This window comes from Fusarium odoratissimum, assembly GCF_000260195.1.
Source record: "Fusarium odoratissimum NRRL 54006 unplaced genomic scaffold supercont1.6, whole genome shotgun sequence".
Classification (NCBI taxonomy): domain Eukaryota; kingdom Fungi; phylum Ascomycota; class Sordariomycetes; order Hypocreales; family Nectriaceae; genus Fusarium; species Fusarium odoratissimum.
The window spans coordinates 984,093-998,566 of NW_022158692.1; the positions used below are offsets into that span (position 1 = coordinate 984,093).

At 47.7% G+C, this 14,474-nt stretch overlaps 5 protein-coding genes across 5 annotated transcripts; 4 read left to right on the forward strand and 1 right to left on the reverse strand.

The window, feature by feature from the left end:
* Positions 1-264, forward strand: FOIG_04992 (uncharacterized protein; the record flags this gene model as incomplete). Its single annotated transcript, XM_031203333.1, has 1 exon — positions 1-264. One exon carries the CDS (start codon positions 1-3, stop codon positions 262-264), a length of 264 nt encoding a protein of 87 aa, XP_031066912.1.
* A 176-nt stretch (positions 265-440) lies between these two features.
* On the reverse strand, positions 441-1,238 carry FOIG_04993 (uncharacterized protein). Its single transcript, XM_031203334.1, has 2 exons — positions 972-1,238; positions 441-887 (listed from the first exon to the last, which is right to left on the reverse strand). The coding sequence occupies exons 1-2, from the start codon at positions 1,135-1,137 to the stop codon at positions 562-564; spliced, it is 492 nt and encodes a 163-aa protein (XP_031066913.1). The 5' UTR covers positions 1,138-1,238; the 3' UTR covers positions 441-561.
* A 1,299-nt stretch (positions 1,239-2,537) lies between these two features.
* Positions 2,538-3,937, forward strand: FOIG_04994 (hydrolase-HD superfamily protein). Its single transcript, XM_031203335.1, has 2 exons — positions 2,538-3,093; positions 3,142-3,937. The coding sequence occupies exons 1-2, from the start codon at positions 2,708-2,710 to the stop codon at positions 3,716-3,718; spliced, it is 963 nt and encodes a 320-aa protein (XP_031066914.1). The 5' UTR covers positions 2,538-2,707; the 3' UTR covers positions 3,719-3,937.
* Positions 3,938-4,300: 363 nt separating this feature from the next.
* On the forward strand, positions 4,301-7,066 carry FOIG_04995 (uncharacterized protein). The gene has a single exon (XM_031203336.1). It carries the CDS (start codon positions 4,966-4,968, stop codon positions 6,364-6,366), a length of 1,401 nt encoding a protein of 466 aa, XP_031066915.1. The 5' UTR covers positions 4,301-4,965; the 3' UTR covers positions 6,367-7,066.
* A 1,730-nt stretch (positions 7,067-8,796) lies between these two features.
* Positions 8,797-10,297, forward strand: FOIG_04996 (uncharacterized protein). The gene is made up of 3 exons (XM_031203337.1): positions 8,797-9,504; positions 9,564-9,928; positions 9,980-10,297. Exons 1-3 carry the CDS (start codon positions 9,224-9,226, stop codon positions 10,156-10,158), a joined length of 825 nt encoding a protein of 274 aa, XP_031066916.1. The 5' UTR covers positions 8,797-9,223; the 3' UTR covers positions 10,159-10,297.
* Positions 10,298-14,474: the final 4,177 nt, after the last annotated feature.

The window sequence follows — 14,474 nt, forward strand, 5'->3', positions numbered from 1 at the left end:
ATGTCGCCCTTGCCATCCAACCTCACACTGCGTAACACGCCTCCCGGGTACCACCCCCAGGCTCAAAGTGTTGCGGAGAGTGACTACTACCCCTCGGATGAATATGGCAGAGCTGATGACACAGCCAGGCTCGACTGGTGGTCGAATCCAGCAGACGCGACAGAGCGCATCGCGGTCTTCGCGATAGTGACCGGCATTCTATGTGCAATCATCATTGTTCTTTTCTTGAGAATACGCAAGCTGAGGATGGGGCCAATCATGTAAGCTGATTGGTGATCATGGTGTTTCTGTAAGTAGACCTTTCTCTACAGTCAGTGTGTTATTGGGCTAACATTTTCGTCGAGTCAAACATAATGCGGAAGGGGAGCCATCTTCACTTTGTCTTATGACGAATATACACCACCATCATCACAGTACTCTATTTTTTAAGAGGTTATCGTTGGGTGATATCACTCTCTTAGCCTGGTCTAGTCTCTCGAAAAGTCTTGGTCAAAACACAGTGGGAAGCATGAGATGGAAGTAGGGGTTCTATCGGAAGACTCAACTCTAGCTCTGAATGAATTAATAATTGTCCCACAAATCCTTAACGTATCCCTCCGTCAATCTTTCATCCTCTCCGTAAACCTCTTGCCATCCTGAGAATCCCCTATCCAGCACGAACACATCTTGACCGCTCTCTCCCTTGGGATCTTCGCCCATAGACTTCAAAAGACCATCCCGCTCACGCACATACTTTAGTGCCGCACTCGGACCCCGCTGTTGACTGAGTGCGCAGTGAAAAACAACTGTCTTTTTGTCTTTGAGGCGACGGACTAGAGTTGGCATCATGGCGTCGAGAGTATGTGCGGGGATATTTGTTGAGCCCTTGATATGTCCACCAATGTAATCTTGAAAAGTCAGCTGAGCTGTCACAGAAGCAAATGGAATCGAGAAGAGTTTTCTTTTCGAAAAAGGTTTGAAAGCGAACTTACCATTATCACGAACATCGATAACAGCGAATGTGGGATCTGTGGCATTGACTTCCTCGAGGATCTTCTCAGAGAGGGATTTGGCTGAAAGCCGCTTTAATGAGGCGATTGTTGTCATTTTGCGAGCCTGTGGACGAAAAGGCTCGATTATTCTTTGTAAGATTCTCATGCGGGAGTGAGGTTGAATAGGTGCCCGATACGGATCAAGATGAGGCTCATGTAGATCTAACTGAGGCGGAGCTAAATTTACTCTTGGTCCTTGGCGGCGGAACCCCACATGCGTGGCCAGTGTTGGTGTTAGTGAGGAGATGGTGCTCTGCTGCTGCGTAAGAAAGCAAATCAGGGCTCAACGGAAGCTTATTGATTTGATGGTTAAAGCTTCGTGCTTCAATGCCATTCTGTGGATAGGCGAGATTTTATGTTGGAATTTACATGTGTTGGATTATATTCATCGTCATTCTTTTACGAACCAAAGATGGACAATCCTCGACTCTGAGGAGCGAAACATTAAGAACAAGGCCTATCAGGCTTATGTAGCATGTTATTATTTTGGTTCTAAAAGTTTCAACATTTTATGTTTTGTTACGAAAACTGTTATGACCTCGGAGAGTGTTTTCTTTTATGTAGCTTGAGAAAACTACAAGTTATTATGTCTACAAAGCTCCCGCGATTAGCGTCAAGACTTCCTAACAAGTCGATTAGTCCACACCCCCTATCTGGCAAATGAATATAGTACATAGTGTTAGAATACTATTCAAAATAGGGCAAGTCCCTTGGAACTGCAATTCGTAACATGGCCAGAAAATTAAATAGTCACTGTATCACCGTGTAAGTGATTGTGGTGTCGTTACCCTGTAGTCACACCAAGACACAGACAAGATCCCAGCCGCAACTCTCTCCTGTAAAAATTCTTTCTTGGCACGCACTGTTAGTGCGGTGCTAGGAGCGGGATTTTCTGCAGGCCACGCGACCACACAAAAACTGCGGGGACGCTATCGGCTCCCTAACAGCAGTTTTCAGAGAAGGAATTTGGAGAGTTCGCCTTCTCTGACAACACCTTTGTCGGATCTAATGGCGGCACCTCAGAACCAGAACGCCTTAGATATCGGAGGACGGTGCCCGTGGCATCGGTAGCGACATCCTCCCGATCAACGACGCCGATTGCGATGGGTTTTTCCCCTTTGAAGGCAAGCCGCACCGCCGGCCTCTGATTCCTTCCCAAGGTTTTTCCCTGCCGCCACGGCATACGACTACGAGCTACAACTTGGTTACTGGAGATTGTGGACTGCGTCAGCAGATGTAGCGATGCGTGAGAGAATTCTGGTCGGTGGAAAAAGTCGACAGTATGCCCCCGAACCCGCTGACGGGTGACGGGCTCGAGAAAATACAGCGCCTTTTGTGCCCTTGGTATGCTGGATGGTGAAGGAAGCGGGGTATCCTGTACCTAGCTAGCTCAGCACGTCTTTTGCTCCAGTAGGAGATTTGGCTTCGTTACAGCCACCCAGACGAAAAATACACAAACAAACAAACAAGATCCCAGCTTCTGCCCCTGTAAAATGACATATGACGCACCAAACGAACGGGGCTATTAGCTGACCATTGATCAATTCCGCACTGGCACAAACCTGGACTACAAACCCACCAACTAGACTAACAAACTACCCGCTCAATCAAACATTCTTCTATCGTTCTAGGCTCTTGCCTGTTTTCATGACCCCTTTGCCCATTGTGCTCTTGTTATGACCATCTCTGTTTGCATGCGACTGCCGCAAACGATTCGTACCATAAAAACCACTGTCAACTCGCTGCGACCACTTTCTTCACCTTGCACTAGCAACTCAACATTTACCCCGCGACGATACAGATTGTACTGTACTGCAAGGATGGGCTCGCAACCGGAGAAGGAGAATGAACGTGTGGATCTTCGTCCTGAGGAAGTAATTGGAGATTTGGGTTTCACGCCTATGATCAAGGTCGCCGATCCTTGGACTGTTGACAAGGTAGTCAAAGAGATTCCTGGTGGTGCTCCTACTGAGGAATCTTCCTCGCCTCTTCCCTTCTTCCACATGCTCGAGCGACTCAAGACAACCAAGCGAGAAGGATGGAGGCGTTTCGGTATCTCTAGGTAAGGAAATTGGTCCCTCGACTTCAAGACGTCACTGACATGCGACAGGGGAGAGTCTATTGCCGACCACATGTATCGAATGTCTCTAATCTCCATGTTTGCGCCCCCCTCTCTCGCCCCGAAACTCGATCTTCCCAAGTGCATGAAGATGTGTCTTATCCACGACATGGCGGAGCTTCTTGTCGGCGACATCACACCCGTCGACGGCGTTCCCAAGCCCGAGAAGAGCCGACGCGAAGCGGAGACGATGGACTTTTTGACCAAGAACTTGCTACGAAACGTTGCAGGCGGCACAACAGGCGAGGACATCCGCGCAATCTGGCAGGAATATGAGGACTCCGAGACACTGGACAGTCACTTTGTGCACGACGTGGACAAGATGGAGCTTCTTCTGCAGATGGTGGAGTATGAGAAGCGCGGTGAGGGTAAGGTCGATCTTGGCGAGTTTGCGTACGTCGCGACGAGGATGACGCTGCCGGAGATGAAGGCCTGGGGCCAGGAGGTTCTCAAGGAGCGGGAGGCTTTCTGGGGAAGTAAGGAGCATGTTCATGGAGAGCAGGGTGTTAACGGAGGTGTTACATCTGAGCGAAAAGGCCAGCAGGACAACTACTACAACAAGGATTAAGTGATAAGATACGAATGTTTAGACTTATAAGAAGGACGGGCGAATGATACCAATGAGTTGAGGTCACGGCATATGGCATAGAAGAGTTTGGACGCAGGGTTTAGAGCGGTTCACGCGATATGACGCATAGACTGAATAGAAGTTAAGGCAACGATTAACGACAGTAAAGCACACTTGAACTCCATGAACCGTCATCGTTGTGATCTGTTTGAAGACCCCTGTGTTGATCATTAATCGCCTAGGACAACCAAGGATATTAGAGCAATTTAACCAAGACAATATAGCAATGCAAATGAGCTCGACGGCCCAAGACTTGGTATAGAAAGGAGGGAAGGGAGACTTTTGTCTTTTGCAACTACGAACTGTTCCTCTAATGTTCGCTTTTTGATGTTCTTGGTTCGCTGAACCCTGCCGATATCAATCAAGTGGACCAAACTCTTGGAATCAGCCACACAAGAAGAAGCTGAAGCTATAAGTCGGCAACACACCGAAAGCTTCCCGTTCTCCGCAAACCAGCCCGAAGAGCAAGAAAGGGGATTCCCCACCAGGATATCTCACCAGCTCTGGACGTATTTTCTTGAAGTCTTCTTCTATTATCATACAGACTACAGAGTCCTGTGCTCTCTATCGCGGCTCTTGAGCAACTGCCGGGATCGCTACCAACTGGCCAATCACACACCGTCTCTGACGCTGGCCACAGGCGCTGGCTGGCCCCCCAACCATTGTTTACTTGCCCCGTCAACATTTTGCCGCCAGGACCATCTCTCTAATCCAATACATCATAAATCAATAATCGAGCCTCACTTTCAAGGCGGCATTTCCAATACTGTGCGTGCATCTACGGTGCCCTCCCCTCTCACACGAGCGCCATACTTTTGGCTGCGTCTATTAGAGTTGGGCGCTTGCAGCCAGGCAGCCTCCCCCTCCATGCGCTCGTCATCACAAGACACAACCTTTTATCTCACCTAGTCACGAGGCGCTCAACAATATCGCCCATCGCCATCTCAAATCGCCCTCCGAGTATCGCTTCCCCGTCGATTGCAATCTCGTCTCCAGATCCGAATATTCGGTTTGCTCTTACCCCAGACCCGCTTGTGCGATAGACGACCTGAGATGTGTCTCGGCTGCTGTTAAGCTTGGCCGTGAGTTACAGCTTCGCCTCCACTCGATAAGGTCATTCGTCTATCTATCACCACGCGCGTGCGCGCACATACCGATCGAATAGGAAGGCCCTACCCCCAGGCAGAATGACGATCCCTTCGCATTTCCATATGTCGGGCGGCTTCAATAGAGAAGGCGTGCACCCTGGCCTGTTTCGCCCACCCATCTCACCAAGCTCTAGCACCAGCTACGGATATGCTTCACCCTACAGCACATCAACCCTCGACGGACAAGCTACGAAACGAAAGAGACCTTGCCATGATATATCGCGATCTCAAGAATTCCGCTTCCAGGATGATTCTGATAGAAATGGTTATTTTGGAACTCCAGTGGCTCAGATGAGGAATGAGGAAATGCGGTACCAACTTGCTGGACAGCTTGATACACCGAGTTCTGGTCCTTTCGATAGCGGTATTCTTGGCGAGAGCATGTATTCAGACACAGATTATCGCAAGGCGCTTGGCTCAAAACGAACCCACGACGACATCGATCATGGAGCTGGACCGACACAACTGTTCAATCTGCCTCCTCAGCCGATGCAGTCCCAAGGCTGGGGTAGCTTCGCATTCTCAACTATAGGAGGTGTTGTCGGACGTGTATGGGAGTTTTGCAAGACAGGCTCATTTCGAGGTTTCCAGGCTGGCGGCGGTAAGGCCTTCACGATGAATTCCGGTAGGGTCGAAGAGCTGGACCAGACACTATTTGAGAGTCAGCATCTTCCCGGTAGATTCCCGCCATCGCAAGAGGATTGCTTCAACCAGCGTCAGCCTGATAACGCAGACCAAGGTGGCAACAGCGGCGCATCTACACCCACAGCACCCCATCCGAAACGAAGACATACAGACACGAAAGATGAACTTGGCAGGAATTGGGTTATGGTGAGTGATGAGAAACCAGCTGAGCCTGAACCCAAGCCTGAGCCTCCACTGCGACGACCGTCTTATCGACCGTCCCCTCGATCACGAAACTCGGGCCCCTCTATGACTACAGGTCGACGCATCAGTGCCGCTCCATCAGCCCGATTCTCTTCTGCCTCTACGCCCGGTCAGCGACGATCCACTACCAATCGCCCGACTAGTCGTCTATCACACGCAGCAGCATCACCTACTCCACGCCCTGCATCAACCGCGTCATTCGCGTCACTTGCTCCCTTCGCTTCTCCTCGGATAGAATCGCCCAGCAGGATACCTCAACCCACTCGCTCCACACGCCGAAATACCACCATCTCATCGCCGATAACAAAGCCGTCGTCGCACCGCCGGTCTCACTCTAATGCCTCAGTAGCATCAGGACGTACATCAGCAGAAGCCAGTCCCCGTCTGACCGCAGAAGCCAAGCATCTCGCAGCACGCCGTAAGATGGAAGAACGAGATGCAGATGTGCGGATCAACGCTTTCAACAAACAACTACAGGACATGATTCGCCAGGGTAGAGAAGCCTTGGGTACGACGATTGAAGTGGAGGGTAACTGGGAGGATGACCTGTGAACGACTCCAGCTGCCATCCATCTATCTACCTCGTGACGACCCATTAGACATTTTGAAGCCACCTTCCTACCTTGTGAAATCTCTCACTGATACCCTCATTTCTTTCGTTTCTTACTGCCTGGGCAGCATCGTTGGGGAATTTGACAGGATTTTTTTTTGAAGGGGAGATCTTTTTCGTCGGGGAGTTGATTAAGGATCTGGGCGTTGAAGCGAACGGAAATTGACTCTTTGCTTGTATCAGTCACACACACACACACACACACACACAAACTTACAACTGACTGACTGATTTCTTGGCAGTTATAATAACTGCCTGATTTATTCGTTTACCTCGAGGATCGATAACCTTGTCTAAATAAGCATAAAAACCTTTCTTCTTCTTGTCTTAGACTCCTGTTTAACTCCGTAGCGGACTACCAGGATGGATATCCGCGAAACGGTGATATACCAACCCAGCTTCTATAATAGGGAAAACGTGAAGGGCTCGAGTCGCTCCAATCATACGGGGCTTCGCTGTCAACAGAACGACCAGGTCCTTCTCTCTTAGACCCAGGATATCGTACCCGAAGCGGAGTATCGAAGCCCCTAGTTTATTATTGCACGTTTGATATCATCTGGGGAACCTCAGGACAAATCCTTCCCGTTCATGGATGTTCCCTGCGGCTGACGGCCTTTGTCGGTCTTGTTAATTGACGTCTTTGAGGTCCTCGTATTTGTTGTTTATGTGAGAACGTTAGTCTTTGTTAATCAGCCTTGGCTACGTCTTGGCAAGGCCAGCTCAGAGGGACACCGGTGATCGTCCATTGAAGATGGGGTGCGTTTTTTTTTTATGTTCTCCTTTATGCTATGCTGGCAGGCTATCCATTAACCAGGCAGATGGACTTGACGTGTAGGTAAATATAGGTCTACCTTGTTGTAGATCGAACGGCTGAGGCTTGGAGTTACCCATTTTTAGGTCCTCGGGCTACTAGTTAGGGAAACATTTGATGTGATGGAAGTTGCATATCAGTAATCTCTCAGCAAAAGAAAGCTGTGATGGCCCCATAAATGATTTGCAATAGATGCATGTTTGATGAGAAAGGGGGCTGACTCGGAGGTTTTGATGCCCGGCTTGGGGTTTTATTCTTCGCTGACTGTGACTATTACGGTTATTGTTACTGACTGCTGTAGTTGCCTCTGTTTGCCTTGCTTTTTGGTAGAGTCTCACTCTCCTGAAGATAAATCATCCATTGTGGATATGGATGGATGAGTTCGGTTATCGACGCGAGACTAAGGTAAAATTGGGGGCCCTTTTTCTATGTTCGAGACCGTGAGAACAGACAGTGGACTCTTCGGATTGCACGGATATTGGAGTGAAGGAATAAGCTCTAGCTAATTGTGTCGAGTTGATGGGATTTTACTTGGCAGTGATGTTCGGCAGTTTCTTCGGTTGAGGATATTGTATAGTATAGACTGTAGTGATGGTGTTGAGGTTTGCATTGGCATACGTCAAGTGGCTTGTTGTTTGTTGCTATCTAATGCAGTGAGCATCCCGTCTGCAGGCAGAGTTCATACATCAGAGAGTCGACCTAGTGAAGAGATGATTGAGAGAAACAAGGCTGCTCTTATCTTGGCGTCGTACGTGCAATTGCATCTTATCGAACCAATACCAATACCACAGCTCTGGTGAGAAAATAAGGCCTTGTCCATGTCTCTCCTCAGCTGTTGGGTTGGTGTGTAGCAAATGCTACCGTCCCCTATTCTGCGGTCAATCTATTGACAGGTCGGCGGCTACTCAACGCGGACGCCCGATGGCCAAGACTTTTATCCCATTCGAGGGGTTATTCTCCGTTCCTGGTTTCACTTTTGGTTCTCGTGAGACAAGCCCTGTTCGGTAATCGCGAAGAGAGCCCAGACTAAGGTTAAGGTTACGTTAACGTTGGCTATTTAATTTTTAACCTTAGTGAGCCTTTCCAGGGGGGTCACCCCCGGGCATGGTCTACCCGCCCTGAACCCCTGGAGCCTTCACTAAAGCCTTGCTGGCTTTTATCGTCTGTCCAATAGTGGCTGAAACTCTTGTCTTGTGAGCACATGGCATATGCTGCTGTAAGACTCACGAGGAAATAGACAATGCTTTTGTTACCTTTTTACTCGTCGGGTCGTGATACAAGAGTACCTGAGACATACAGTACAACTGTCCTGCACAAGAGATTGGCTCGAGGATCGTCCCGCATTAGATAGCGCAATACCAGGGACATGGGTATGATCTCGTATGAGGAGCCATTGAACCACGAGATACGCTCCCATGAGGACGAGAAAGAGGAACATGGCGTAAGAATATCGACTCTCTCGTCACTTGGCCCTTCATCCACAATTCAATCACAACCAATTTAAATGCAAGGCTCCGTCGTTGCCAAGATTCCCGAGTCTCCAGCTCTCTGCATACGATGAAACTCCAGGACCAGTCTCTGAACTCATAACCCCTGCTGCAGTCTTTATCTGCACACTAAAAGACTAATACTGCACAAATAGGTACGCGCTATCAAGGGCCAGAAGGGCCTCGTACGTCGACGGCAAGGTTGGGAGGAGGGATACCCATGCTCATAGCTGCCACACCCATACCCGGCTCTGGGTGATTCAGCTCGGTATGATTTGCGCTGTGCAGTTTTCCCTAAAGTCCGTGAAAGAAATTCTGAAGGGGACGAGAAATAAGTATATATGAAAGAAGTTCCTCTGCTGTTCTAGACGATCTCAGGTTCAACTCAACAGCCGCAGTTCATTCACTCGTTTCTTCGCCTCCATCTCTCTTTTGAAGCTATTCTAGTTTCAGTACTGTCGTTTACGTCCCCTTACACTCTATATAATACCCTCTTCAAAAATGCGTTTCTCTGTCCTCGCTACCTGCGCCGGCCTGCTGCAGCTTGCCGCTGCCGCTGTCCCTGTCGGCGTCGCCATCACCAAGTGCACTGTCGACAGGAACATCGCCCTCACTTTCGACGATGGTCCTTTCGCCTACACCAACGAGCTTCTCGACCAGCTTAAGAAATACGGCTACAAGGCTACCTTCTTCATGAACGGCGAGAACTGGGCCAACATCAACGACTACGCTGCTACCGTCAAGCGTGTCGTCGCTGAGGGTCACCAGCTCGGCTCTCACACGTATGTTTCATCATTGATATATGCTGTGTGACAGTTCGTATATGCTAACACTCCCACAGTTACAGCCATCCCGACCTTGCTACCATTAGCAACGCCAATGTCCGAACCCAGATGACTCGTCTGGAGGCTGAGTTCCTCAAGATCGTTGGAAAGTGGCCCACGTACATGCGACCCCCTTACTTCAGCTACAACGCCAACACCCTCTCCGTCATGAAGACTCTGGGATACCACGTCATCAATGCTGATGTCGACTCTCTCGACTGGGAGTACAACACCCCGGCTGAGACCAACACTGCTCTCAACCTCTTCAAGAAGGGTATCACCAATGGTGGATCCATTGCTCTCTTCCACGATGTCCACGAGAACACCGTCCGCAACCTCATCCCCAAGGTCCTTGACGCCGTCAAGCGCAGCACACGCATTCGTGAGTATTCTATTTGATCATTATTCTTTGTCATAACTAACCTTTTAATAGCTGTTACTGTTGGCCAGTGCCTTGGTGACCCCGCTGCTAACTGGTACAAGACCACCAAGCGCACCAAGCGTGACTTTGAGGATGATGAGGAGGTTGAGGATGAGAAGGCCGTTGATGAGCGCTCTCTGTCCGAGTACATTGAGCGATCTCGTTTCCGCCGTCACGCTCACCACGCTTAAGCGCCTTTTGTCTACCGTTTCTTTGATGTGACTACGATTTATTGGATACATCATTGGAAAGAACTGCACTGCTCATATCTCATTTAATATCGCATATAGACAATAGACATGTCTCTATAATATACGGCCTCACTATTAATTTTTCTTTCTTTTATCTTGATAACACCGCAGATTGAAGGGAACGCCTCAATTAAAGGTCCATTTAAGCATATCTTGACGAGAGTTTAAAAGTCTTACACGCGATAGGTCCACTCCCACTAACACCCTACCATTGTGGCATCCTTCGCGAGTCAGCAATGCAGAAGCTTGGACTTTTTGATGCTTATCTCTTGATTGCATCACGAGATCATCGCGATTACTGGCCAAGATGCAAGATACAAAAAACAATGCGCTGTCAGCCATTGCAGCCCAATTATCCCTGGACCCCGACATGCAGAGTATACGAGCATTGGCGAAGCAGTGAGATTCACTCAGCTTATGCCGAGATAGATACCAAGTCAATTGACTTGGCTAAGCAAACGGATCTTTTGTAAGTTCTTTTTATCACTAGTCGGCTGTTACTTGTTTAAGATATCGATGGACGATCGTTGCGATGTCTTCGTGGGGGCGAAAGGTGTCGCGTCAACGCTTGCTGTTGCCTAATGCCTATTCTCTCATCCAGTGACAAGAGATTTTTGGAGCATTTCCTGTGAGATCGCGTCATTGTCATGGCAGTAATTATGTGGTTCGTTTGCAGATCGGACTTGATGCCTTTCGGACCCATAATCGCGTAGCCTTACTCGGTGAACAAAGTTTGCTGACTTGGGCGGGCTCTCAAATGGTCTTCATTGTCCCCGTTGAAGTAGTTACTGAGTCCATCCCAAATGCCTAGATGTATCAGATCACCTCTCGCGTTCATAGCTAAGATCGACTTGATGACCTGCCAGAAGATTTTGCATCGTAGGTCCTCCAAGTTGGGTTTTGGCCAATGTTCAAAAGGCAAGTCTCACAGCATCAACCACTCTGTTATCGTGACTTATGAATTACTTGATCTAGGAAGAGTTATGATATCTTGGCCATGTAAATCAAGCTAACAAGCTGTCAGAATTTTGAATGTGTTAAGACGTGTTGCTGGGCTTCAGAGTATCACCATGGTCCTTAGTGAAGGTTATGATCGTAAATCTTTTGATTTTAGCTCCATTGGCCTCTCACTTTTTCGTAAGAAATATCATGCTGAGATCAATTGTAATTTACCACAGCCTGGTAGCTTCAAGTCTTGAGATGCTCTGGGTGATTCCAAGCAATGAGTCACGGGTTCTCTCCGGGCTGTTCAAGATCACATACGGCCATAAAGCCGAAAGGTAGAGGGATGACTAATAATCAAACACATAATGGGTCAATGGTACGAGTTTAGACCCTTTGAAGCTTGGCATGGTCTGGAAGGCCTCCAACACTTACCACGCAAATTCATCTGCCGAAGGCCACTACATCCAATATGGCAGTCTAGGAGAATAGCAGTAATATGGAAGAACCAGCGTGCACCAATCTCAACTCAAGCCAGATAGCGTTAGCTACATTAATCAGCATCTCATCACGGGTAAATACAAGCCATCCCACCGGTAACCTCATGACGGAGAAGCCATGAGTTCGGCGACGGGAGTCTTGGCATTTTATCTACCGAATCTCAGCATCCCCTGTCCAGTAGGCGAAAGCCGTACGGAGTGCGAATAGAGGCTTAGACCTGAGAGCATTACAAAAGACTTTCAAATTCATCTGCCAAGACTTGCCCCGAGTCAAGACATGCATAAATACATCTGACACAATTATCACTAGACCCTGGCATTTTAAGCATATTCTGCCCTGAAACATCATAAACTCTAACTAAGCGGCGTCTCGTCCCTTGATCCTGGTAAAAATATATAACGTAACATGGACGCCCTGACACGCTGTCTGTCAACTGAACTTTATTCAGCACTTGTCTCGCATGCTATCATGAGTTTATTTAATGAAAATGCAGGTGCCCTTGTATATGGTGACACAGCAGTTTCGTGTCTGAGACAGCCGGATTTGCGAATGACCCGAACTCCGAGAGCGGCACAGAAGGGATAATCGATGGATAAACGCAAGGCTCCGAGATATTGCTATTAATCTTTTGAGGCTTGGAGATGGATGATTATATAGTGTTATATGGTACTGTAAAGAAGTCTGTATCTTTCGAAGGCGTGCCTTATCGTGCTTCCAGAGTATTCGTCGCAGCTGGTGTTGGATCTCGCTAACGTATCTGAAACTCTGTCTTTGGTTTGGGTAGTATTCCCTATTGAAAATTTGATCATCTAGAGCTTTCGACGTCACTTGATGCGCATTGCCACACTGCTTCTATCGATATATGATGTATTACATGCAATCGCGAATGATGTTCGAACTCAATTCCAAAATGAGATTTGTGCTAACATGTTGCCTATTTAGGTGGAAGTCGATGGAGTTGGTTGAAAGGATATGGCATAGATAGACCCCTTCTCTATTATACTTATCGTTTAATATGTTGTTAATAGAGGGTCATCATCATGCTGTGGAATGCTGATTATACCATGGCCATGCCGCCTGGGTTCGTTGATTGCCAATGCCATGATGATTTTTAAAAGCAGGCGGCTGAATGTCAGTAAGGAAGAAACGACGACAATGCCTTCTTCAATCTTTTTCTTCCTTTTTACCAAGAGGTTATGGAGGTATTTTTCGGCCTGCCCAACGCTATGATACCAAGGTTGATATTATTTGGCCGAGGCCTGGCTTATTTGCTTGAAAGCTCGGGGATATAAAGATATCAAAAGACACAAAAGGATTGAACATATTGGCGTAGGAAGGAAGTATTTAGACGAGACACGCACTCTCCTCCTAAAACCTATCAATGTAGTAGATGAGTATAGATAAGAATCCATCCACAAGAGACCATAAGGAATAGAGGACTGCCAACGCGAAGAACATGGGCGGCTAGGAAGGCAAGAGAACCGAAGACCTATATCCTGAGTGATGAAAATAGCTAGGCAAGTTTTATATCAGTAAGCCTTTAGACCAGTTAATTTTAGCGCTCTATTTTGACGTCAGAAGTTTTATTTCCCCTTGAGGGACGGTTCCTAGTTGGCAAAAGAGCTCCCCATGACAGGGCTCTTATAAATACTGTCTGCCCAGAACCTATCAGAGGTATCGGCCTGGGGAAAATCCTCACGGTGTTTCCCTTTTGTCTTGGGTGGGCTCTGTCAATAGGTGCTTCTGACTTACATACGCTATGGCCGTGAAGGGTAATGAATCTTATGGCAAGATCGTGAGGATTTACGTTGTCCTTGAATTTTTTTTTTTTTTTTTTTTTTTTTTTTTTTTTTTTTTTTTTTTTTGCGCCATATTATAGGTTTCGTCCCATTCTGAGAGGATAACTTGGAAATATGTGCTAGTTAACCACTCGTAGGGAGAAATATCCTACATTCAGCAGGAGACAATGTATGAGTTTGAAAAAGTTGTTGAGGATTTCGTCTTCAGAGCACGGGGCTTGGCCTTCTAGATATGCTACAGGCCTTATATAAATATGCTGCAGCGGATGAATTTAGAACCCTTGTGAGTTCCTGACAGTGATGCTATTCTTTCGATTCAAGCTGAAAACAACAGATCTACTCGTTTACGGGGTGCAATGAGGACGAGATGGTTAGGTACTATAGCTTATTTACTTTACCCGGAAGACATGTAATATTCAATAACTCGTAAATTGAAGGCATGACTACATCTTGACAGCTATTGTACTGGAGTATGCTACCAGCTGGTCGTTGTGGTGTTGATCGGCTCGCCTATGACGGGATCTCGGTGACATGCTGTCGATACGCCGGACAAAAGACGGGAATGAAGAGAGGATGAGATTTTCAGTGGCGTCACTGGGTCACGGGGAGCTCGTGCAAGTCTCGACCCTTGGCGTGGGTGGAATCGACGATTAGTGGCGGAAGTCGGAGGGAAGAGGCCGCGCGACGGACCGAGAGTGAAGAATGATCGTTTGTGTGTGTGTTTTATAACGAACGGGGAGTTGAGAGAATTATGATAAATGGATGTAAGGAGCTGTACTACTGTTGTCTAGGGTCTCTGATGCTTAAGAATACTTCTCCTCATCAATTCTACCTCGAGGAAATATCATAAGTTTGTTTACAAGTGACGGCTGTCGAACCGAACATCATGATAGTGAATTCTCTGATTCTGATGTACGTAATTAGCCCATGTCTTCGACCCTTGTTCTGGATGTCGGGGAGGTCGGGGAGTTGTCGAGGCCCTTGATGGATCCGATGACCCTCAACGCCAATGAA